A 27,562-nucleotide genomic window follows, 5' to 3' on the forward strand; every position below is an offset into this window, starting at 1 on the left:
TCTACCACTTTGCAAAGACTAACAATTAAAAACAGGCACATAAAAAGATGAGATTATATGAACAAGAACAACCATACATCCACAAAACAAACAAAACATTCCTGATACTAATAATTACCAAACACAACTATGTTCATGGGATAAAAACTATACTCCTGGGATAAAAGCCACATTTTTCAAATCAAAAATTTCTTACAGACCTGTAAACTATATAAATAAACCAGACCTCCAAAAAAAATTAACTTCTAGAAAAAAATTCTAGAACTGAAAAATACAATAGCCAAATGTTAAAATTCAGTTGATTAAAAAAAAAAAAAAAAAAAGAACAAAAAGGAAGAAGAAAAACTCAAATTAGAGCCAGCTGAAGAGAGGTTTAGTGACACAGACATTAAGTCACAAGAAATTATCAGAATAAAGTACAGAGAGACAACAGGATAATGTTGATGGACATTTGGGTTGTTTCCATTTAGAGCTATTATGAATAAAGTATTATAAATTAAGCATACAAGTCATTTGCACAGATATATTTTCATTTTTCTTGGGTAAATACCTGAAAATAAAGTTGTAGGATGAAAGACGTGAATATTTGACTTTGTGAGAAACTGTCAAACCTTTTCCCAAAGTGGTTGTACCCTTTTACACTCCCACAACAATGTTTTTAAATATAGCTTATATTTTTTAGAGCAGTTTTGTGTTCACAGAAAATTGATGGAAAGCACAGAGAGTTCCCTTATACCTCCTCCCATCCATATATGCACAGCCTCCCCCACCAGAAAAGTACATTTGTTATAATCAGTAAACCAACACGGACACATCATTATCACTCAAAATCCATAGTTTACAATAAGGTTCACTCTTGATATTCTGTTCTATACGTTTTGACAAATGTATAATAACATGTATCAATGATTACAGTATCATACAGAATAATTTTGCTGTCCTAAAAATCACACACACCACCTACTTTTCCCTCCCTCCTCACCCTCACCTGAAATCCCTTGCAACCACTAATCTTTCTACTGTTTCATTGTTTTGCCTTTTCCAGAATGTCATATAGTTGGAATCATAAAGAAGATACCCTTTTCAGATTGTCTTCTTCTCCCACAAGCAGTTTTTGAAAGTTCTAGTTACTCCACATTTTCACCACTATTCAATACTGTCCAGTCTTCTTAATTTTAGCTACTCTAGTGGGTGTATAGCAATATCATTATGGCTTTAATTTGCATTTTCCTGATGACTATTTTAATGTGCTTCTTGGCCATTCATATATCTTTTATGTAACGTATCAATTTAAATCTTTTGTCCATTTTTAATTGGGTTATTTACCTAATTATTTTTTAATTTGTAATAGCTCTTGATATATTCAGGAATAAAATCTTTTGTCAGATACATGTTTTGCAGACAGATGAGGCAAAGTTTTTATTTTTGATAAAGTTTAACTTATCAAGTTTTTCTTTTATGGTTATTTCTTTCTTTGTCCTTCCTAAGCTACCTTTGCCTAAACCAAAGATGTGTATATTTTTCTAATTTATGTGTTACATGTAAGGTAAGGGGTCAATGTTTTTCATTTTACTTTATTTTGTTTTTTCCCCACGTGAATAACTAGCTTTTCTACCATCATTGGTTGAAAAAAGCTTTTCCTCCCCAATTGAATGATTTTGCTGCCTTTCTTGAAAAACAATTGACCACATAAGAGTAGATCTATCTCGTTGCTCATTGATTAGTCTATATTTATGTCAACACCACATTGTCCTAAAAATTGTAGCTTTACAGTTCATCGTGAAAAGTAAGGTAGTACAAGTATTCCATTTATTCCTCTTTTCCAATATTGCTTTATATATTCTAGGTTCCTTGCCTTTCCATATGTTTTAGAATTAGCTTCTCAATTTGTACATAAAAAATCCTAGTACAAATAAGGTATACTAGCATCTTAACAATTTAAGTCTTCCAGTTTGTGAATATGATATGTATCTACATTTAGGTCTTCTTTAAGTTTACTGAGCAACGTCTTTTAGTTAATAAGAGGGTACTTCAAAAAGGTCACAGAAAAACAGAATTAAAAGATAACATAAATCTCTCTATGAACTTTTTGAAGTACCCTCATATAAGTTGTGCACATATTTGTTGAATTTACTCATTTCATGGGGTTTTTTTTAACGGAATTTGTAAGTTTTTATTCTCTAAATGATTGATGCTAGTATATGATTTTTGTGTACTGACTTTGTCTTAATTACTTTGGGATGATATAACAAATTACTACAGACTAAGTAGCTTAAATAAAAAACATTTATGAGGGTACTTGAAAAAGTTCATGGAAAGACTTGTATTATCTTTCAATTCTATTTTTTCCATAAACTTTTTGAAGTACCCTTACGTTCCTCACAATTGTGGATGCTGGAAAGGCAAAGATCAAGCTGCCAGCCTATTCAGTGTCTGGGATGGTCCACTTCCTGGTGTGCACATGACAGTGAGCTTCCCACATCCTCTACCTTGAGAGCAGAAACAGGGAACAAGCTCTTGTGTCTCTTCTTCAAAGGGCACTCATCCCATTTATGAGGATTCTACTCTCATTACCTAATTATCACCCAAAGACCCCCACTTCTTAATTGCATTGAAGATTAGGTTTCAATATATGAATTTTGGGGAGGGGGAGGGACACATAAACTTTCCAGTCCATGATAGACTTTATAATCTGCAACCTTGCTAGATGCATTTTTAGGTTCAAGTAGCTTTTGTGTATTCCTTAGGATTTTCTACATAATCATATTGCCATTAAATAAGCATAGTTTTACTTCTTTATTTCCAATCTATACCTTTTATCTCTTTTCTTTGCTTTACTGCACTGGTTAGGGCCTCCAATACAATGGTGAATAGAAATGCTGAGAGCAAACATCCTTGACTTGTTTCTAATGGATGAGGGAAAGCATTCAGTTGTTCACCATGAAGTGTAATGTTTACAGCAGGTTTTACATAGATACACTTTATCCAGCTGAAGGTGTTTCCTTCTATTCCTAGTTTGCTGAGATTTTTTTCATGAATGGATGTTGGATTTAGTCAATGCTTTTTCCACATTTACTGTGATGGCTTTTCTAAATTTTACCAATGTGGCAAATTATGTTCATTAATTTTCAACTGTTTGTTACACAATCTTGCTTTCCTGAGATAAGTCCTACCTGGTTATGATGTATTATCCTTTACATATATTGCTGAATGCAATTTGCTAATTTTTTAAAGTATTTCTGCTTCTATGTTCATGATATTAACCTGTAATTTTCTCTTTATGTAATGTCGTTGTTAGGTTTTAGTATAGGGTTATGCTGGACTCATAAAACAAGTTATCCCATCTGCTTTTGAAACACATGTTATTGAAACATTTGCTTCGCGATGTAATGTTAAGAAAAGACAGCAGACTTTGCCTATGACAGCAGATGTGCTTGTGAATACTTACACATGCAGACACTAATATGCAAAAACATAACAGTCCTGGGATATGAGATTATAGGTGACTATTTTTATTGTTCCTAATTCAAATTTTTAAAATGGGAAAGGTACAAAGAAAATGAATGGGAGAAACATTTGCTTCAAAATAGTCTCTCTACTGGGAAATTTACAGGAAAAAAATATATATATCATGAGAGATAGTCCACGGATTATATCTAATCTTATTTCAACCACAGTTCTCAATTACTTCACACTCTCACTTCATTGTAAACTATCAACGTAAAAGAGGTATGCAACTACAGAGAAACAGTCTAACGTGAGTTAGCCAAACTTGCCAAAGATGTGAGTTAAATTTTTTACTACTGGCAGAGGGCAGAGAGTCACAGACTCAGCCTCATTAAAAGTGTTTAGTCATTGGGCCGAGCCTGTGGCGCACTCGGTAGAGTGCTGCGCTGGGAGTGCGGCGACGCTCCCGCCGCGGGTTCGGATCCTATATAGGAATGACCGGTGCACTCACTGGCTGAGTGCCGGTCACGAAAAAACGACAAAAAAAAAAAAAAAAGTGTTTAGTCATTAAAAGCATTTAAACACTATTTGACAGATTTTACACCTAAAAATTCTGTTCCTTCATAATAAAAAACAGCAATCTAACACTCACAGACACCTAATTTGTAATAACTATAAAAAGTGAATATGCATTTCAATATCAAAACACTTAACTCAATATAAAGCTTAGTGACATAGCTCAACACAGTATTTGTTATTGTTGATCATTGCCAAAATAGCCCATAACTACAAGCCATAGACCAAGAGATCCCACATGCCAACATACCTCTTAATGTGAATAAAAATATAAGATCTAGAAAAATAAAAAGAATTAATGCCTAAAAAGAACAGCATCTCCTTTTTGATTTGATGATGATGGAGACTGTAATTTTTCCTCTTGTGAGAAATCTACCGAAGAGAACAGTAGGTGTTTCTTATTTTTAAATCCCTGTTACACAACTTAATAATAAGACTTCAAGAAAATTTTTAAAAGATATTGATACAAACAGTGTTAGAACAACTGTATTTAACCTTCTGAAAAAATAATAAATGAACTTGAATCCATACCTCAGATCCTATACTAAAATAAATCCCAAATATATCAAAGGTTTGAAGCTGGAGAAAAAAAAAAATCCTAACATTCTGAGAGGGGAAATGAAGAATTCCCTTATAATATATTTAAAAGAAGGACTTTTCAACCATTCAGTCTATATATTTATTGAGCACTTACTATATGCCAAGGAGCTTATATTCTAGAGGAGCAGACAAAGAAACATATTATATAGTAAACTAAGAGGTAGTAAGTGCTAGGAAAAAATTAAATCATGAAGGTTGGACCAAGACTGCCAGGTCAGGGTGGGAGGATAAGGAATAGTCAGGCTAAGCTGCCATAGCAAAGAGGTCCAAAATTAGAGGATTTTAAACCAAATCAAAGCTCATTTCTGTGCCATATAAAAATCCAGATCAAGCAGGCTCTATTTAATATGATCATCTAAAGACCCACGCTGGGAGGAAGCTCTGTTGCCCTTTGCATGTGCTTCTAAGTCTGCTCCAGTGGTCATCATTTCCCACCACAGAAAAGAGAAAAACGTACTCCAAAGCACATCATTTCTTCTTAAATAATGTAAAAGTTGCAAATATCATTTTCTCTGGTACATCCACAACTATTTTTTTTTTTTTGTCTTTTTTTGTGTGTGTGACGGGCCGCACCGTGCTCAGCCAGTGAGCGCATCGGCCATCCTTATATAGGATCTGAGCCCGCAGCGGGAGCACTGCTGTGCTCCCAGCACCACACTCTCCCAAGTGCACCACGGGGTCGGCCCGTCCATCCACAACTAGTTTTAAGGAAGCCTGAGAAATGTCATTTCTATCTACACTGTCACTGCCCAGCTTAATTCTAATAACAAAGAAGAAGATAATGAAATCTGGGGGTTACTGACAGTCTATCACAGGTGTGATACAATTTGAAACAGGAAAACCTCAACAAGAAGACGAATTTGAGCAAAGACTTGGAAGAAGCAAGGGAGCGGGGTAAGAGTCTTCCAGGTAGAGGGACCAGCACATGCAAAGACCTAGTAGGAACATGCCTACTATATTTAAGGAGCAGCAAAGAGGCCAGTGGGGCTAGAATAGGAGAGTGGCAGGAGATGGGGTCAAAAAGGTAACAAGGAGCCAGTTTACAGATCCTGAAGTTCTTAAAAGCTGTAAAAGATTAATAAATTCAAATTGTTTAAATTGTTTTCAAAAGTTCATCATAGCAAAAACAAAAATAGACTATAAGCAAATAAGTCGTTAAAAGGCAAACAGAAAAAATAACTTTAAATTCATGTCACAAAAGGCTAATCCTTCTAATATAAAAAGGGCTAGAAATAGATATGATAGAGGATCCAAAACGAAAATGAGAAAAAATATGAGCAAAAAATGTTAACAACCCTAAAGTCCATTAATAGAATGATTAAATGTTTTCATTCTTACCGATAACAGAATATTAGGTAGTTTTTAAAGAAGAATGAGAAAGGATATGGAGAAATTGGAAACTTCATACGCAACTGGAGGGAATAAAAAATGGTAAAGCCGCTGTGGAAAAGTTTGGCAGTTACTTAAAAAGTTAAACATAGAGTTACCACATGACCTAGCAATTCCACTCCTAGATACATACCCAAAAGAACTGAAAACATATAACCACAGAAAATCTTGTACATGAATGTTCATAGTATCATTATTCATAATGGCCAAAAATAGAAACAAACCAAATATCCATCAACTGATGAATGGATAAACAAAATGTGGTATACAAGTACAATGAAATATTTTACGGCAAGAAAAAAGAATAAAGCACTAGTACATACTACAACATGGATGAACCTTGAACACATACAAAGTAAAAGAAGCCAGACACAAAAGGCTGTATATCGTGTGATTTCATTTATTAAAAATGTCCAGAAGAAACAAATCCACAGACAGAAAGCATATTAGTGGTTACCAGAGGCAGGAGCAAATGAGGACTGACTGCTAATGGGTATAGGATTTCTTTTCAGGGTAATAAAAATGTTCTGGAATTAGATAGTGGTGATGGTTTCACAAATTTGTGAACATACTTAAAACCAGTAAGTTTTGTACTTTGAAAGGCTAAATTTGGGGGTATTTAAACTATATCTCAACAAAGCCTCTATTTAAAAAACAAAAATGAGAAAGTTCTCTAAATGCTGATGTACAAGGACTGCCAGGATAGATTGTTAACTGGAAAAAAAAGAGCAAAGTTCAAAACAATATGTAGAATGTCCCATCTTTTATGTAAAAACAGAATAAAATAAGAATCTATATTCATAATTGAATATATATGCATGAAAAATCTCAAGAAGGATACATAAAAAACTACGTGTAGAGGTTAATTATGGAGGCAAAAAGGAAGGCTGAGAAGCAGGAGATAGAGATAGAAGGAAGACTGTTCATGTGCACTTTTATGTGTTAGATTTCTGAATTACATAAAATATCATCTATACAAAAATTAATCAAGAACTAAAAACAGAAGATTGCTGAAAATGTTAAAAGCTGAACTTCTATTACAATTTGATGACCTATTGAAATAAGAGCAAATGAAAAACTAAGTCAAGTCACATTATAGCATGCTGTAGAAGTCACTGATTCAAAATTAGGAAAGCTAGGATTTGCATTTAAATTTTCTATTAACTCACTCTGTTAATTTCAACAAATAACTTATCTGGGTGTTGACTTTCTTATTTGTAAATAAGTACATTGGGCAAGATGATCTCTAATGTCATTTTCTGCCATAACTTTCTATAATGCTCAAATAAAGGAGTTCAAGGGCAATCTTAGATTCCTGTGAATACAAAATTAAAAATATATTAACTGGGCTATCTTAAGTGCCAAATAATCAGGTGAAAGAGCCAGAGAGGGCAATACTTGAAAGAAACCAAAATTCTACCATGCTGAGTATGGTGGTTTTCAAATGATCAAAAATGTTTTAGGCCAACAGATCTTTCTTGTTTTAATGTCCTTGTATAATCTTCAGAAGATTTTCATTACACAATCGCCAAAACAAAGTCAACTTTAAAAAGCCAAAATGTTGCTTTGGCTGCCACATTATCCCAAGAATTTTCCACCATCTGGTCTGGAAATGTCCTAGAACAAACTACTGTTGGAGCAAGTTATTAATTTCGTGTGAAGAAAAAAAGACAGGCTCCATGACCTTGCACTGCTCTGCTAGGGCAGAGTGGAACACTTGGATAAAGACAAAAGCCTCCATGCAATGGGTGTTAGTGTTGGCATAGGGCAAAGTCAATGAATACAGAGGGAAAAAACATCCTCCTTGACTTACTATTGGATAAGAAACCTGAAGGTACTGTAAATGGAACATAAGTTTAATAAAAACAACTGACAAGTTCAAAGGATTAAGACCAAAATTTAGAAATATCAGTGTCATGCCAACATGGAGATTCTAAAAGTCAAATATGAGGAAAGACTAAAAAGTGATACGGTGTACAACAGATAATGTCAATAATAATACATTAGTATGATGGCTAGTTTTAAAAGTTAACAAATCAAAAACGTAGCAATACTCTTTCATTTATAAAAGTTTTCACAACACAAGAAAGAGAGCCTAAAAGTTAGGAGTCCAGAAATCTGGGTTCTAGCCTCAGAACTGCCACTCGTTACCTTTATCAACCACTTTACCTGCCAACTTCATATGTAAAACTAAGGGGGTGGGTTACAGAAACTCAAATATCTGTTCCAGGTTTTTCTGATTCTTAGAGTTAATCCTACATATGCAAAAACATATCCAATGTTTAAAATATAGCCACAGATCTAGAACTAAAATCAAGTTCGAAACAAAAAAGTTTCAAAATTATCCCAGAAAAACAAAATTTAAGATAGATCGACAGATTAATGATAAAGCAAATACAACAAAATTGTGACAATTATAGAATGTATGGTGATCAGTGGGTGCCCAAAGTGCAATGATGCCAGCGCAAAATTGTGCATTTGTACAACAAGGAGCAATCAGAGAGAAAAAGAGCTGAACTGAAAAGGATTGCCAAAACTTCACTGAAAATTAGAAATGGCTTTTAAATATATGGAGATGTTCAATCTCACTTATAATGGAAATATGCATATAATAATCACAACATAAGTTCCATTTTTAACTTACAAAAAAATTTAATACATACAATATTGTCAAAGCGCTTTTAAAGGTTTTTGATGGGACTATAACTGGTATAATCTCTTTAGGGGGTACATTTTTATCAAATGTATTGTATTTTTATCAAAATTTAAAATGTACACACTCAATGCCAACTGTAAGACATATATGATAACCAGATCTCTATATATGAATGAAGTGAATTTATGTACTGAATATTCATTGTAGTATTGTTTATAACAGTAACAGACTGGAAATCAACTAAACAACTTTTATAAGGGAGTGATTAAATAAATTGTAATATATTCAGACAATTCATACACAGCTATAAAAAATTAAAGTAGACTGCTGGCCAGTTAGCTCAGCTAATTCAAGAATGGTGCTGATAACACCGAGATTCACAGTTAAATCCCTGTACCAGCCAGCCACTCCCAAAAAAATAAAATTAAAGTTTAAAAAAAAAAGTAGAGCTATAGCTACTGATTGGGGGAAAAAATCAAGTTAAAAGTGAAAAAAGCAACTTGTCAAACAGTCTCTATGGTATGGTACCATTTTTGTTTAAAAACAGTTTTTATGTGCTATCACTGTCACTGGGTGGAGGGATTAGAAGAGTAGGGAATAAAGATCTAAAGTGAGGAGACTTACTTTTTATTGTATACCCTTCTGTACTGTATGACATTTTCCCATGCACACACATTAACTATTCAAAAATAGATCAAATATTCTAATAAAGAAATTTTGATGAGGCAGATCAAAAGATACAAATGAAATAAATTTCCAACAAATTAGAAAGACTATGCTATCGACCCTAAGTAAATCATTGTGCAGTACATGCATGCATTGAGACAACACACTATACCCCACAAATATGTACAAGTAAATGTTCAAATAAAAAAAAATTTTTTTAAGTGTAAAATATTGAGATAATAGAGAAAGATTAAATGTACAGAAGTCTAATACCTGACTTGTACATGAATTTCAGAGAGATAAGAAAAAAAGGGGAAAGAAAAAACAAAGAAATAACACAAAAAAACTTCCCACAGCTGAAGAACATAGATTTACTGACTGAAAGGTTGCCCTAAATAAGCAGTCAATAAACGAATAAAATGTCACCTACACCCAAACACATTATCATATGTCAGAATCCTAAAGATAAGCCTAAGATTCCAAAATCACCCACAGAGGAAAAGAAAACCTACAAAGCAATGACATCGGATGACATCAGAATTCTCTTTAAACAATACTAATATTAGAAGACAATAAAGCAATGTCTTCAGAACTCTAAAGAATAATGCTTCTCTGTGGAGTATACTAACATTTATAAAGCAAAAGTATTTCACAGGGCCTAGTTTCCAAAGCCCTGTAGTTTCATGTTTAGCCTAACTTTTTAAAATTACATATAGAATTGTTAACCTTGCAAAAGACAGGAAACTTTCCCCAGGCTAAAGTCTCTGCTGTGGATAGAGAATTGTCACACAGCAAAGTTGCTGGCTGTCAAGGACAAATGTCTTTGGAGCAGGTTAACCTACTGATTGATATGCTTAAAAAGTTGCTTTATTGTTACGTAAAAATACTGAGGAAACTGCTGTAGGAAAACACAGTATTTGCTAAGAACAAGCTTTTGTTGGTGGATCAACTTAACCTTTTGCAAATTGCATTATGGAATATCACTTTGCTATTTCACTGATGGTACCAGCTTCTATTGTTAAAACTATACTTAACCATAACTTCACCTGTGCTATTTTTCTGTAACTTTCTGCCCTGGAGAATAAATACTGAGACAGAACCCCAGCTCAGTGTTAATTTCTCAAATGAAGAATGCCTCTCTCTTGAGGGTTCCAGGAAGATAACCCCATCAGGGTGTCTCATTGCTCAGAGGAAATGGGCTTTAAGTAATCTTTTGTGTCTCTGTCACCCAGGGGAGAGAGGTGGCAAATCCATGTGAGGACAAAGAGAGTGCAACACTTCTCAATCAGAAATTTAAAACCAGCCTAACTATCTTTCACACACAAATATAGACATGCAAAGACTAACACTTTTTCCAGAAAGCTACATGAAGATGTGCTCCAAAAAAATGAGGGAATAAACCAAAAAAAGGTTAAAGAAAATTATCCAAGAAACAGTGGAAGCAATCCAAGAAGATAAGTGAAGGAAAATCCCAGATGACACAGGTATGTGATAGGCCCAAAAGCAACCAATCTAGATTGAAACAAGAGGACTGAGGGCTTTGATGAGGGAAATCCCAAGACTAGATGTAGAGCTTGTAAAAATGAGGCTAAAATAATAAAAAGGAATGAAGTACTGATCTGTGCTACAAATATAATGAACTTTGAAAACATTATATTGGGTTGGCCAGTTCGTTCAGTTGCTTAAAGTGTGGTATTTATAACACCAAGGTCCAGGGTTTGGTCCCTGTACCAGCCAAAAAAAGAAAAAAGAAAAAAAAAAAAAGAAAGAAAACATTACACTAAGTAAGAAACCCAAACACAAAAGACCACACATGATATGAAAGCATTTATATGGAATGTCTAGAACAGGCAAATCCCATAGAAAAAGAAAGCACATCAGTGGATGCCAGGGACTGGGAGTTGGAAAGGAATTGATTACAATGAGAATGAGGGAATTTTTATGGGGGCAGGGGGTGATTGAATTTTTCTATCTCATGATTTCAGTATACATATACAACTGTATGCACTTGTCAAAACTCATAAAACTGAACAATAGAGAAAATAAATTCTGTGATAGGTAAATTATACCTTTATAAACTTGACTTAAAAAATAATTTTTTGACATCCAGGCCAGCAATGGAGCTAGCCCAATGCCTGGGATCCTGAGAGATGGGGGCTAAGACAGCACCACACCTACCTGCAACCAGATTCTGGAAGATATTTATTAACCACATGTACTTCTTTGGGTGTGTGTGTGACTTATCTGCTCATATCCTTCACCAAATTTCAGCTAAGATTTTCAATTCATTTTTAAGAGTTCTTTTTGCAATAAGGATATTATTCTTTGTATGTTTAAAAAGAAAAAAAAAACAGAGAGAGAATAGAATAATGGTTACCAGAGGCTGGGAGGGGTGGGCATGGAGGGGAAGATAAGGCATGAACTAATGGGGACAAAACTATGCTACCTACCCTAAGTGAACTATTGTGCAAGATATGCATGTATTGAAACAACACATTGTACCCCACACAAATAAGTGTAAAATTGAAAAGATAATTATTTTTTTAAAAACCCTATGACATTGGGCCAACCCCGTGGCTCACTCGGGAGAGTGCGGCGCTGGGAGCACCAAGGCCGCAGGTTCGGATCCTATATAGGGATGGCCGGTATGCTCACTGGCTGAGCGCGGTGCGGACGACACCAAGCCAAGGGTTGCGATCCCCTTACCGGTCACAAAAAAATAAAAATAAAAATAAAAACCCTATGACATTGAACCAGATTTTTCTAGTTGAAGCTGACTCTTATGGAACAACCTATGGATTCTTTAGCAAGGTTTAATGCCCAAATAATTGACAACGCCTAGTAATTTATTTTGTTAAACTCTCTCTATGCCTAAACAGATTACTGGGTGTAATTTTTTAAAAAGCTTTTTAATACTTTTTATTGGCCAGGCACATTGCCAGCGCCTCAGTGGCCACCTGGGGTCCTGAGGCATGGATCGGAGACCAGACCCCACCACCACAACCAGGCATACCACTAGCGTCAAGGAGCATGCCAAAAACATCACCTCCATGTGAGTGGCCCACCACAGCCACCACGATAACCATGGCTGTCATGAAAGCAGCTAGACACCACAACCACCATGCAGATGGTCCACCAGCCACTACAGTGCACTGATACAAGGAGAATTACCAGCAGAGACCAAAGAAAAGAAGAGGATGTCTCTCTCCACAAAGCCCTTTCCAGAGTGACAGAAGAAGCATCTGCTCTATGATAATATTGGGGGACCTGAATACACCTCTCAGCATTAGACAGATCGTCTAGGCAACAAATCAACAGAGTAACCATCATTCTTTCAGAAGGAGAGAAGAAACCTAGGGTTATCAGAGGGGGGAGGGGGAGGGGATAGGGAGAGACTGGACAAGGGGCATGAAGAATAAGTACAATTTGTAACAATATATAGGTTAGCAATACTGATTTGATCAACATATGTCAACACTGAACCCCAAAAATATGTATAATCAATTATGATTCAATAAAAAAAATTTTTTTTAATTTCATGCAAAAAGAACAAAATTAGGGGGAAAAAAGGTGGAAAAAAATACTTTTTATTGAAGTAGAATATATCTACAGAAAAGTACACATATTATAAACGTATAGCTCAATGAGTTCCACAGGGGTGGGTTTCTCTTTAAATTTTGACACTTTTTGTCACCCCGAAAGATTTTTAGAAGAGACTTAAAAGGCTGTGTGGGGTATAGCTCAGGGATAGAGCATTTGACTGCAGTAGAAGAGACTTAAATAGGTCTACAATGTAGAAACAAAAAAGCTTCCAAATTTTTCCCTAATCAGGTTTTCACAGAGTGATATCATTATTCTGTTTAAAAGTCAATTCTCAGGGAGCATAGCAAGATGGCAGAATAGTCCCCAGCATCACTCTCTCCCACAAATCAACCAATTTACAACTATAAAAATGTAACATCAGCCAAGTTGGGGCCACTGGAGCTCAGGGAAGAGGAGGAGAGACCTATGGAGTTCATGAAGGCAGGAGAAACCATGATGAGAGAAAGAAAAAACTGCTCTCAGCATTTTGGGCCACGGCAGCTTTAAGGCTCCAGCTGCTGAAAGCATGGAGCAGGAGCCAGCGGAAGCCACAGCAGTGCCCTGCAGATGGAGTTCCTTGGAGGCGGCAGGGGAGAAGAGGGCCTTCGTGGCCCCCAGGACAGCAAGACCACTAATAGGGTTCCCATGGACCCATGCAGGAGCAAGGAGCCAGAACACAGCTGTAAAAAGGGGAGCAATTCAGAGGCTGGTGAGTCATCGCAAGGGACCTGCACAGGGCCCTTCCCATGGGAAGTGTTTGGAGCACAGGCAGTGGGGGAGACAGGCCCACTGGGAGATCACTGGGACACAACAAGGACAGCCAATCCACCCCCAATCAGTGCAGGACTACTCAGAGGAGGCTGGTGGAGAATGCAGAATTGCATGGGGTGCAGTTTGACGAAAAAACTCAGGCCCAGATCAGAGTTTCTACACAACCCCAGTGCACCGGGTCTCTGGAGAGCCAGAAGTACAAAGTCAACCTGAGCTGCACAAAAAGCCTTCACTAGGGAAGCAGCAGCAAAGCAGCAATTTAGCTAAACCACAGAGTTCAAGTACTGATTCCCACAGGGAGTTCCCAAGTTTTAGAAGTAAGCAAAGGACAAAAAATTACTTCCAGCCAAGGCACATCACCAAGACCTTGGGGCCCACCAGGGGACATGAGGCATGGAGCCAGGTACCAGACCCCCCTCCCACAACCAGGCACACTATGACAGTACCTCAGGACCCACCCGGTGACCTGAGGCATGGAGAAGTGAACCAGACTCCCCTCCCACAATGAGGCACACCATGCCAGCACCTCAGGGCCCTCCTGGTGACCTGAGCATGGAGAATGGGACCAGACCCCCCTCCCACAACCAGGTACACTGCGCCAGCACCTCAGAGCCCTGGGGACCCAAGGCATGGATCTGGGGACCAGACCCCCATCCCACATCCAGGCACACGTCAGCACCTCAGGAACCACCTGGGAACCCAAGGGATGAAGAAGGGGACTGGACCCCCATCCCACAACCAGGCACACAGCATCAGCACCTCAGGAACCACCTGGTGACCTGAGGAATGGAGAAGGGGACCGGACCCCCCTCCCACAACCAGGCACAATGCACCAGAGCCACGGAGCCTGCCTGTGGACCAAGGCATAGAGAAGGGGACCAGATCCCCCACCCATAACCAGGCACACTGCCAGTGCCTTGTGGCCCCACCTGGGGGCCCAGGGTATAGAGCTGGGGACCAGACCCCCTCCCACAATGAGGCACACTGAGCCAGCGCCTTAGGGCCTGCCTGGGGACCCAAAGCATGGAGCCAGGAACCGGACCCTCTACCCACAACCAGGCACACCGTGCCAGCACATCAGGGCCCACCTGGTGGCCCAATGCTTGGCACCAGGGACTAGACACCCCCCCACCAACCAGGCACACCGCCAGTGCCCCGTGGCCTCACCTGGGGGCCTGCGGTATGGAGCCAGGGACCAGACTCCTTCCCACAACCAGGCACACTGAGCCAGCACCTCAGGGCCTACCTGGGGACCTGAGGCATGGAGAAGAGGACCGGACCCCCCTCCCACAACCAGGCACACCACACCAGCATCTCAGGGACCACCTGGTGACCCAAGGCATGGATCCGGGGAGCCGACTCCCCTCCCACACCCAGGCACACTGCGCCAGCACCTCAGGGCCCACCCGGGAACCCAAAGCAAGGAGCCGGGGACCAGACACACCCCACAACCAGGCACACTGCCAGTACCAAGGAACATGCCAAAAACATCACCTCCATGTGGGTGACCCACCACAGCCACCACAATAACCATGGCTGCTACTAGCCACCACAACCACCACACAGATGGTCCGCCAGCCACTGGAATGCACTGACACAAGGAGAGTCACCAGCAGAGATAAAGAAAAGAAGAGGATGTCTCTCTCCACAAAGCCCATTTCAGAGTGACAGAAGGAGCATCTGCTCTATGATAATATTGGGGGACCTGATCACACCTCTCAGCATTAGACAGATCATCTAGGCAAAAAATCAACAGAGTAACCATCAGTCTTTCAGAAGGAGAGAAGAAATCTAGGGTAATTAGAGGGGGGAGAAAAAGGGGGATGGGGAGAATGGACAAGGGGCATAAAGAATAATTACAATTTGTAACAATATATATGCTAGTAATATTGATTTAATCAACATATCTCAATGTTAAACCCCAAAAATACGTATAATCAATTTTGATTCAATAAAAATTTTTTAAAAAGCGGGGGGGGGGGGCAATTTTGATACAGACATATGCACAAAGGGAGAACATCATATGAACATGAAGATTGAACAAATCCTTCCCTCACAGCTCTCAGAAGGAACCGACTCTGCCCATATCTTGATCTTGGACTTCTGGCCTAAGGAAATGTGAGACAATCAATTTCTGTTGTTTAAGTTACACAGTTTGTGGTACTTTGTTCCAGCAGTCCTAGCAAACTAATATGCACACACATACATGCATCATAATTCATAAAATCTAAGTAAGTTCTGAGGGTTGGACCAATGTCAATTTCCTGGTTTTGATTTTGTACTATAGTTATTGTTAACAAGCAAAATGTAACATTGCGGAGACTGGGTGAAGGGTACAAGGGACTTCCCCATTCATTTCTTTGTACCTTCCTGAGAATCTATCATTATTCCCGAAGAAAAAAGTTTAAAAAATAAAACAACCATTAACTTGCTAAAAAATAACAAACATTAAAAGTCCTGTGGGGTGGGGGGATGGGGGGAAGAGTCAGTTCTCAGGGAATGGCCAGTTTGCTTAGTTGGTTATAAAGTGGTATTGTAACACCAAAGTCAAAGGTTCAGATTCCCGTACTAGTCAACCGCAAATAAAAAAATAAATAAAGTCAGTTCTCAAAACAGTAAATATACTAAACGAAAATTAGCCTGGCCAGTTTGCTCAGTTGGTTAGTGTATGATGTTGCAACACCAAAGTCAAGGGTTAGGATTCCGATATTGGTTGCAAATAAACGGATTGATAGATAGATACAAAGATAAATAAAGTCAGTTCTCAAAACAATAAATATACTAAAAGAAAATTAGGCCAGCCAGTTAGTTCAATTGGTTACGGCATTGTGTTGTAACACCAAGGTCAAGAATTTGGATGCTCCAACTGGCCAGCTGCCCAAAAAAGACCTAACTCCAATCATGTTACAAGAGAGATTTGCCTAAATAAATATAATCCATATTTATTATTATTAATAAATATTTTCTGATCTAGGAATTAGTAATATTTTAAAACAATAAAGATGTGTAGTTAAGATTTAAGAGATGAGGGCCAGCCCGTAGCTCACTTGGGAGAGTGTGGTGCTGAGAACACCAAGGCCACTGGTTTGGATCCCATATAGGGATGGCTGGTTTGCTCACTGGGGGAGCATGGTGCTGACACCACCAAGTCAAGGGTTAAGATCCCCTTACCAGTCATCTTAAAAGAAAAAAGATTTAAGAGATGAAAAGCTCTACCATTCCATTATTTTTGTTGAACCCAACTAATTCCTATCCTTTATCTTCCTTTTGTGTACTTCTTACGAAGAAGTAAAAGTACAGATGATACAAGTTGGAAGAAAGGAAAGAGAACTACATAAAGGGTGTGGGCACTGATATTTTTAATTTACAAAGGGAAAATCACATATTACTGCCTATAGTTGAAAGAACAAAAAGATATATTACACAAAAAACCTAAAAATAATAATTTAAATATAGTAAAAGAATACAGCAACAGGTAACATGCAGGTAGGCAGAAAGAGACAATCATCTGAGCAGGTACCAATAAATAATTTAATGAATTAAGAAACAGTAATATATATTTACATTAGCATCCCCCCCAAAAATACTTGGGTATAAATCTAAAAATATATATACAAGATCCATATGAGAAAACTATAAAACTCTGATGAAAGAAATCAAAGAACTAGGGCTGGCCAGTTAGCTCAGTTGGTTAGAGTGTGGTGCTGATAACACCAAGGTCATGGGTTCGGGTCCCTATACCGGCCAGCCACCACAGAAAAGAAATCAAAGAACTAAATAAATGGAAGGATATTCCACATTCATGGATAGGAAGACTCAGTATTGTCAACAATTCTTCTCAACGTGATCAATACAGTCAAGCAATCCCAATTAAAACCCCAGCAAGTTATTTTGTGAACACCAACAAACTGATTCTAAAGTTCACAGAGGTAGGGCCGGCCCAGGACTCACTCGGGAGAGTGCGGTGCTGATAATACCGAGGCCACGGGTTCAGATCCCTATATAGGGACGGCTGGTTAGCTCACTTGGGAGAGCGTGGTGCTGACACCAAGTCAAGGGTTAAGATCCCCTTACCAGTCATCTTTTAAAATAATAATAATAATAATAATAATAAAGTTTATAGAGGCAAAAGGCCCAGAAGAGTCAACACAAAATTGAAGGAGAAGAACAAACTAAGAGGACAGACATCACCCAAATTCAAGATTTACTATAAAGCTACAGTAATCAAGACAGTGTGGTATTGGCAAAAGAACAGACAAATAGATCAGCGGAACAGAAAAGAGAGCCCAGAAATAGACCCACACATAGTCAACTGATCTTTGACAAAGAAGCAAAGGCAATACAATGGAGAAAAGATAGTTCCTTCAACAAATGGAATGCACATCCAAACGCAAAAAAATGAACCTAGACACAGACCTTACACCCTTTACAAAAACTAACTCAAAATGGATCACATATATAAATATAAAATGCAAAACTGTAAAACAGGAAAAAACCCAAATGACCTTGGGTATGGTGATGACATGTTAGATACAACACCAAAGGCACGATCCATGAAAGAAATCATTGATAGCATAGACCTCACTGATATTAAAATTTCTGCTCTGTGAAAGCACTGTCAAGAGAATGAGAAGACAAGCCACTGACTGAGAGATAATATTTGCAAAAGACATATCTGATAAAGGACTGCTATCCAAAATATACAAATAACTCTTCAAATTCAGCAACAAGAAAACAAATAACTCAATTAAAAACAGGCCAGGCTGGTCTGAAGGCAGTGAGCTATCTCATTTGATTGTTCACAGTCAGTTACAGATTAAACTTCTTGTTCTACTCTTTCCCCCTTCTCACTACTACATTTGACTAGTCTGAAAAAAAAGAAACTGGGTCAAAGACTTTGACATCTCATCAAAGAAGATATACAGATGGCAAATATGCGTATGAAGAGATGCTCAACACCACATGTCATTAGGGAAAGGCAAATTAAAATAACAATGAGATACCACTACTCACCTATTCAAATACCAAAATCCAAAACATTAACACCACCAAATGCTGCCAAGGATGTGGAGCAACAAGAACTGTTATTCACTGTTGGTGGGAATTCAAAATGGTACGGTCACTTTGGAAGACAATTTGGCAGTTTCTTACAAAACTAAACATACTCTTACCATATAATCCATAAATTGTGCTCTTTAGAAGTTATCCAAAGGAGATGAAAACTCATGTTCAAAGACCTGCACACAGATGTTTATAGCAGCTGTACTCATAATTGCCAAATTTTGGAAGCAACAAAGATGTCCTTCAGTAGGTGAATGGATAAACTGTGGTACATCCAGACAGTGCTAAAAAGAAATGAGCTATCAAGCCATGAAAAGATATGAAGGAATCTTAACCGCATATCACTAAGTGAAAGAAGCCAATCTGAAAAGGCTACACACTGTACGTTTCCAACTGTATGACATTCTAGAAAAGGCAAAACTATGGAGACAGTAAAAAGAGTAGTGGTTTGCCAGGGGTTATGAGGGAGGGAAGGTGGAAGGGATGAATGAGCGGAGCACGAAGAATTCTTAGGGCAGTGACACTACACTGTATGATACTATAACAGTGGATAGATGTCATTGTACATTTGTCAAAACCCACAGAACATACAGCACCAAGAGGGACCCTAAAGTAAATTATATGTTTTGGGGGATAATGAGGTGTCAATGCAGGTTTATTAATTCTAACAAATGTACCTCACGGGTGAGGGACATTGATAGTAGAGAAGACTATACAAGTGTGAGAACAGGAGGTATTTAGGAATTCTGTACTTTCTGCTAATTTTTGCTATAAACTTAAAACTACTATTAAAAATAAAGTCAAATAATGTTTTAAACTAGTGGTATATTATTTAGAAATATAAAGGTAAAATAAAAATAAAGGTTTATATAAACCACCAGACCAGCTAAGAATTAAAAATGGTTGTCTTTGGGGAGGAAAGGTATAAAAAGAGATGGGACAAAGAACATTTGTTATCCTTTAAATCATCTGTGCTATTTGATTTTTTTCCCCAAACTATGTGCATACATACAAGGGTATTTCAAAAAGTTTGTGGGGGCTAGCTGTTATCAGTTAGAGCATGGTGCTGATAACACCAAGGACCAGGGATCCATCGCTGTACCAGCCAGCCACCAAAAAGAAAAAGAAAAATGTAAAAGAGGAAAAATGAAGTTGAAAGATAATATGAATCTTCCCATGAACTTTTTGAAGTACCCTTGTATATTACAATTCAAAATAAAATTCATCATCTGTGACTAGCATAAAGTATCCAAATATAATATAACCTGGACTACATCTGAAAAGAAATTACTCTGTAAAGAAATAATTTATATAAGTGTCAGAAAAAATTGAAAATGAAAAAAAATCAATTGAATGTTGGCAGAATTAAAATTTGCAGTTACTAATATCAAACCACCTCATTCATATTTTGCTCTACATTTATTAATAACAGCAAAAGAAATTAACAAAAGCATTCAGTAACAGTCTTGACTTTTTAAGAGTAAAAATTCTTTGAAGGTAGAGATTTGATGTTTTCAGGACCGAGCTACCTCATAATACTGCAAACTGAACTTAGGAAAGACACTTCCCTTCTCTCTACTTCAGTGATATATATAAGATAAAAGGGCTAGGCTAAATAAAATAAGCCATTAGCTCAGTTGGTTTGAGCATGGTGTTATTACACCAAGGTCAAGAGATCACCATACCGGTCAGCCACCAAAAAACAAACAAAAAATTTTAAATTTAAAAATTAAAAAAAAGTAAATGAAATAAGGTAAATTCCAGTTCTCAAATCTAATATGACTCTTAAATAGCTCATAACTTGTAAGAAAATCTGCAAACACAGACAAAATGACAGAAGTCAGGATTCTGCTTTTGCTGCTGCTAACCTTTCACACCCAATGCCCAGCTAGAACAAGTCCTTGGACACATAAGCTCCTCCCAGCAGCTCAACACATCAGAAACTTGCTTCAGTTCCAGCACAGATTATTCAACCTTTTCCTTTTAAATCACAGGCATCCTGCATCTTGTGACCACAATACTTGTTAATGGCCAAGTGTTATTACTTTTTACTGAAAAGCTTAAAATATGAAAATTAACTCAGAAGCAAATAAATTTGTTTTTTTGTTTTTTTGTTTTTGTTTTTTTAGTATAGGGTATATGTGAGACAAGACACCTTATAATTCATTTAGCATTTTACAACATACAAAAGCATTTTCAAGTGTGTTACTTTGGTCCTCCAACACAATGCTGAGCAACAGGATAGGCAGTGAGAGCACCAGGCAGCTCTCATCCCAGATGAAACACTCCCTCTCAGCTGCTGGCCCCTCTACTTCAATTAGGGACATGATGGCCTTACTACCAGCAGTCCTAAACTACCAACTTGCCTAGCTATTCCTTCAATAACTATGTGAGTTCCCCCAATAGCTATGTAATTCAATTTCCATATCTAAAATATTTAAAAACTAAACCACATATATCTTCAACTGTCTTTTCCAAGTGATAATCTCTGATCTATTAACCCCAATTTTAAAATGAGAAAAGTCAAGGCCTGGAGTGACATTGCTGGTTAGTGCTAGGATTCAAACCATATGTCCTGGATCCAGAATTAGTGAATTTTTCCCTTCTACATAATATATCTTATACTTCTTAACAAAGATCAGTTAAGCATTTATTAACATTCTAAGCACATATCTTGTAAAAGTAACATTATTTGTGTGCTATCTTGTAAAAGTAACATTATTTGTGTGCTACTGAATAAATTTTGATCAGATTTCTTCAATAAACCAGGTTATGGTTTACATATTAAAAAATGAACTGGGATTTTTCCCCTCAAGGCACCAGACATCAATTTTCAAACTGAAAAGCTATTCTGAACTTAATACATAATACTGTCTCGGTATCTGAAAATTCTATAACCTTTACTTTAGAGCTTATAATATCTTAAATGCCTAATTTAATGCCACTGCTAATCACTACAGTGATGACTGTGTTATCAATCCTTCCTCTTACTGATTTTCAATCTATCTATCCATCTCTAAGCTCCTCAAGAATCATGTCTCTCTATGCCCATGGCCTAGTATACTATATACTCATAGAATATTGACAATATGCATTTTTGTGGGTGAACTTAATTAAAAGAAATTATTGTACTATGAAATTATAATCTAGGGACTACAGAGATACAAAACCTATTGTCCCTACACTAATCAGCACTTATAACTAATTAATCTATCATTTCCTTAAATATTGTCAGATGTTATTTCTCAGTGTTTGGGCTTCCACCAGTAGCAACTTCCTACTACAAATGTCAGTAAGACACCTAGTCATTACATTGTGCCAACCTGCAAAGGGCTTCAAGCCACTACACTTGCAATGGAATATGCCTTAGCACAATACTGTGTTTCTATATAGACTAGATGCTGAGAAACAAAGAAATAAAATGTTTTAAGCACATGGAATAGGTTGTATCCTTACTAATTTACTCATTTGACCAGTATTTATTGAGATTCTACCATGTGCGAGGCTAATCTGAGTACCAGAGATACAGGAGTGAGCAAAACAAAGTATGGCACAAGAAGAGCTTTTGTTTTCATGGAGCTTGCATTCGAATTTTTTACAGAAATACAAGCAAGATAGTGAACAGATAATATGAAAAGTAGTGGTAAGTGGTAAGACAAATAACAAAGCGTAAAAAAAGGACAGAGAATGAGAGGGGAGCTATTTTAGGGTAGATAGAGGTGCTTTATAAAAGGGTAGCCAGAGCAGCCATTTCCAAGAAACATACCCTTGAGCAGAAGAAAGCTTGAAGGAGGTCAGGATGCGAGCCATGCAAATAACTAAAGGGAAAGAGTGAAGGCAGAAGAAAGGGCCACGGCCCTGGAGACAGGATGGATCGGCAATTTCCACATTAGCAAGGACATCAGTGAGGCTGAAGCAGAATGAGGGACGTCGAAGTTAGCAGGTAACATCAGATACTCCCTGCACTCGACAAGTAGATAAAGTCACATTACACAAATAGACGCACACTCCCCCAAAAAGGCAGTGAAGGCAATCAATCATGAAAATCTCATCTTTATCAATGTATAGCTTATGACAAAACTAGAAAGTTTTTCTTAGATTAAATTATAATTTAAAAGTCTGCAAATCCGGGCAGGCTAAGAATTAAACTGTCCCAGTCCTCAATGAGTTCACTGGTTCATAAGGGAGAAGAACACATGGATCTCAGAGGAAGAGGCTGTATGTTGGCCTGGGGCCAGAAAAAAGGCCCACCCTGAGCAGACCTCTCAGGGCCTGTCTGGAGTAGCAGCATGAGAGAGAAGGGGTAGAGCCTATACGTGACAATGAAATCACCATATACAGCTAACAGTGATAGCTTTGCCAAAAACAACAACAAAAACAGATTTAAAAGTAAGGAAAGAAATCTTGTTCCAGTCTTCAAAATATCTTCTATTTCATAATAAAACAGCATCATGAGCAGTCCTCAAAATATAAGTATTGGGCCTACATAACTGCTTCTGCTGCTATGGCCCCACCTAAACTCCACTACTGGGTTGATTCACTCAAGTCTCAGTTAATCCTTACAGTAACACTGTCAGGAACTAATAGTGTGTCAAAAATCCTAAGAACTGGACCCACCTGTCCATATCCTTTCTGTTATTTTCCATATTAGTGTCTTGAGGAAAATGCCTTTATCTTACTTTATTCCTTTCCTGTTCTCTTAATTGAGACCACAGAGAATGTATAAAAATTAAAGGCAAGGTTTTACTTTTGGAAGACATCTAAATTCTAGTGGGCTCAACCCAGTATACACTGAAAAATGTCATGTCATGAGCCCATGCAAGCCTTAATCTTGATTTCAAATATATAACTGCTGAGAGGTACGATGCTAAGGAAGGATTCCTGAAAGATGTACAATCTGACTTTGAACAGTAATACCTCAGAGAATTAATATTTTATCAAGAAATCCAAAGGACTGAGAAGCAGTAGCCACTAACTACTTAAAAGTCAATTTTAATTACAAATGAACTCCCACAAAGTTCACTACAATGAATTTCTGGGTATTTATCTGAACTGCTACAGTTGATTCTATTCTTTTAATAATAAAGTATCATTTAAAATGTAGTTTACAGATCTCTAAATATAGATCATACACTTACATATATATGTATGTATGTCTTTGATAATCACTTGCTTTCAGTATTAATAGAATTATTTAGTAGAGTCTCATAAGAAACATTTAAGCCAGTTTTGAATTACCTTCAGTGGCCATTAAAATTAGATTCCTCTTGCTACTCTCCTGCTAATTCAGCATAGGCTTGCCAATGTTAAATATGAAAAGTTTATAGCATAATTGATGACATATAGGTGTGAAAGCATCCCCAGTTTTCATATGTTAATATTCTCCCTTAAATTATAAGCAGATCTGTAATACCACACTAAGGTTATAGGAGAAGAAACATTTAAAGAGTAGTTTGGTTTCACATGGAAACCGTTACCAAGACAAACTTTCTTGTAGGATGGAGTTCCAAGAACATTAAATCATAAGAAATTGTTTCAGCAGCTGTTTAAAACTGAGTGTGCATAATACAAGACATCTGGTTGTCTGTGCATTTTCAGTTAATTTAAAAAGTATAAACACATTAAAACACTGAAATGTTTGATATATTACAACACTTTCTGCTTGCTCCTCAAGAGTGTTTTAAGTGGCTGCTCTATTCATTGTGTTCACAGCTTATTTACTTTCCAAAGGTATTTACTATTTCCATCCCCCCTAACTTTTCCAAAACATTTTACTGATAAAAGCAAAAAAGAGAATGTACTCATTTGGGATATATATACTAAATGCAATAAATCTGGTAATGAAAAAAAAGTAATTAGAGGTGGTGCTATTTTAACATTTAAATCAGAAATATACAAAGCATCCCACCTATTACAAGGAAATAGTAGACAATATGTGTGTTCCCCCTTCCTCATCTGACCATATGTAACAGAAACCCAACCACAGTGGCTTAACCAAGATAGGTGTTTATTTTTCTCATGTAAGAAGAAATCCAAAGAGAAGAGATCCAGGGCTGATGAAACAGTTTCATAATGTCCCATACTCCTGGGACACTATTTTTTGCATGTGGCCCTCATTATCACAGTTTCAGAATGGCCCAAGCATTGCCTCCATGTTCCAGGAAGGAAAAAGAGAGGGCAATGGACAAAAAGCTGAAGGGGACATGACTGCAAGTTCACGACTTCTTTTTACGTATAACTGACTCCAAACTATGTCATGTGGCCCACAAGTTGCTGCCAAAGTGTCTGAAAACTAAGCTGGACACACACTGCCACCCCAAACAATGCTGGAGCTCTGTTAGAAAGGAAAGGAAGAAAGAATGTTAGGCATGCAAATAGCTGTCTGTCAATAGAGTTCAGCTTGAAAGGGGAATTTTCCCCTGTGCTCTCCCCTCTAGCAGATGATTCCTCAGCTGTCTCTGCCCTACCTTCCAGGCTGCTCACCACCGGATCAAATCAGAACAGTGTTTGGTGGTTCTCACTTCTAAATTCATATTAAAATTCTAGATTCTGCATTCATGTACAACAGAAGACAGGAGACTTTTTTCTCACAAATACCTGTCTCCATTTTGGGCCACAGACATATAGCACATTTCTACCCACATCCCAATGTAGATTGAGATTCTGTCATAATAAACCTTAAAATCTATTTCTTTACTTCAAAAATAATTCCTTTAAAATATGCATTCTCAACAGGAAATGAAAATGGGTTCTCTCAGGCAAAAAACTTCATCGATATTATAATGGTTTGTGTCCCTCCAAAGGGACTCAGTACATGAACAGATATAATATTCAGTGTGTCTGGGGTATTCGAATTTCATTATGACTTCTCAGGGAGACAATTTTTTCTTTAAAAAGGTTAAGAATTATTGCTTTAAAAGTAACAAACTAGATGAACATTTTTAATCACATAGGAATTGCATTGCGCTACAGTGACAGATATCCAGTTACAGTAGCATAAACAAATAAGGATCTATTTCTGTCAAGTGAGAAATCCAGGGTGAGGAAGGGGGATTGGTAGTTGTTGACTTCGGTTCAGCAACTCAATGATGTCAAGGCAGGATTTTCTGAGTCTCTTGGTCATGGTGCCAAGGTGGCCACACAACTCAAAAGACCTTGTCCACATTCCAGACAGACGGAAAGAGGGTTGTCAAGAACAAAAAGATATGCCTCCTAACTAAGAGCTTTACCCGGAAGTCTCACTGGAGGATTTGCCTATACATCTCACTGACCACAACCAGATTCAAGGAAAGCTAGAAATGGAGATCTGGCCTCTCCAGAGGAGGCCAGAAATAAAATCAGGAAGTCAAGAAGAAAGGAAGAACAAATATTGGGTGGTCAACTAGCTGCATCTACCATATGCTTAATATTGATAAAGAGTTTGATTCTTTTCCCCTTAACAACATAAAATTCTTGTTTTGATAATAGATAGTCGGTCTAAATACTATTAGGCAAAAGAGAAAAAAATCCATGAATGTATAATCCTGAAAACACACACAAAAAAGTACTACACCAGGACCCATGAACTCTTCAGCATAATCAGTTATCATTTTCAATATACAAAGAAGATAAAACAAATCCTGGCTTAGCCAGAACTTACAAGAGTGGAATATCAGTGATTAACTGTATCAAACAGCAGAGCAATTCTTCCAAAAGATCTTCTGAGTCAGAACCTGGTAAGACATATAAATAGGTTTTTAACAATGTATACAATAAAATGGAGTTTGGAAGTTGCATTTTCATTCATTCCTAATAAGAATAAGAATAGTTATCATTACACAAACCCACAGACACTAATGTTGATCTCTGAATAAAACCCAAATCATGAGCAAGTCAGCATCTATTATGATCTTCATGTAGTATATGAATTTTGAACACCAGATATTAATACTACAGCTTTTTAAAGCCTGAAGAGCTGACCAGTTAGCTCAGTTGGTCAGAGCACAGTGTTATAACACCAGTCTCAAGGGTTTGAATCCCCATGCCGGCCAGCTGCCAAAACAAAAGAAAAAGGGAGGAAAAAAAAAAGAAAGCAAGTTTGTTTCTTAAGGCTCCTGTAGGCCAGGAGTTTTCAAGTTTCTTATACTGCAGTATGTTTCTTTCAATGAAATCTTATATTAAAGTCAAATACATAAAATAGATAAAAATCAAGCTGCTCCAGCTGCTTTGAAGCTGGGGTAGAGGACCTGTACCCCTCCCCCCATATCCAACCTTGCCCTTGATCTTCTTGATGGGCCTCAAGGCACCTTTTCTGAACCTCTAGGGCTGCACAGAACACAGACTGAAACCTACCAAGAGGTCAACCACCTTTTTATAGACGGCAAGCCAAAGGAAAAATGGCTTTCCCAAGTCACAGAATAAATAAGTGGCAAAAGGAAGATGCAAATTACCATTCCAATGGAAGTGTTCCTCTTTCCAAAACTGCAATAGCTAAGTAACCTCCAAATTTCCAAAGCCAATCAATATCTCATACGACTTCTGGTTTTGGACACTGCCGACACCTACTCCTTCATGAAATTCTTTGTTTCCTCAGTTCCTATAATACCTTATTTCTACTCAACTTCTTTTTCTGTTTCTTCCCAGTATCTGCTTTCTCTGAATACCTTTCACCTACTGATGTGTTCCCCAGAGTTCTACCATTTGCTTTCTTCTCTTCTCACTAACCATGCTCTCCCTCATCAACCACCACTTATATGCTGGTGATTCCTAAATGTACAGTTTTCCTCTTGACCTCTCCACTGAACATCCTTTATATCCAGGTCCTACTGAATATCG

At 37.5% G+C, this 27,562-nt stretch overlaps 1 protein-coding gene across 3 annotated transcripts in view; it reads right to left on the reverse strand.

Moving 5' to 3' along the window:
- Positions 1-27,562, reverse strand: part of DYM (dymeclin) — a 389,485-nt gene that overhangs the window by 286,489 nt on the left and 75,434 nt on the right. For all 3 annotated transcript variants that reach the window (XM_063076501.1, XM_063076499.1, XM_063076500.1), the window contains exon 6: positions 26,388-26,460. In XM_063076501.1, coding sequence (XP_062932571.1) covers positions 26,388-26,460 — 73 coding nt within the window. The remainder of the gene's footprint in view (positions 1-26,387; positions 26,461-27,562) is intronic.

The sequence above is a fragment of the Cynocephalus volans genome, chromosome 13 (genome assembly GCF_027409185.1).
Source record: "Cynocephalus volans isolate mCynVol1 chromosome 13, mCynVol1.pri, whole genome shotgun sequence".
Classification (NCBI taxonomy): Eukaryota; Metazoa; Chordata; class Mammalia; order Dermoptera; family Cynocephalidae; genus Cynocephalus; species Cynocephalus volans.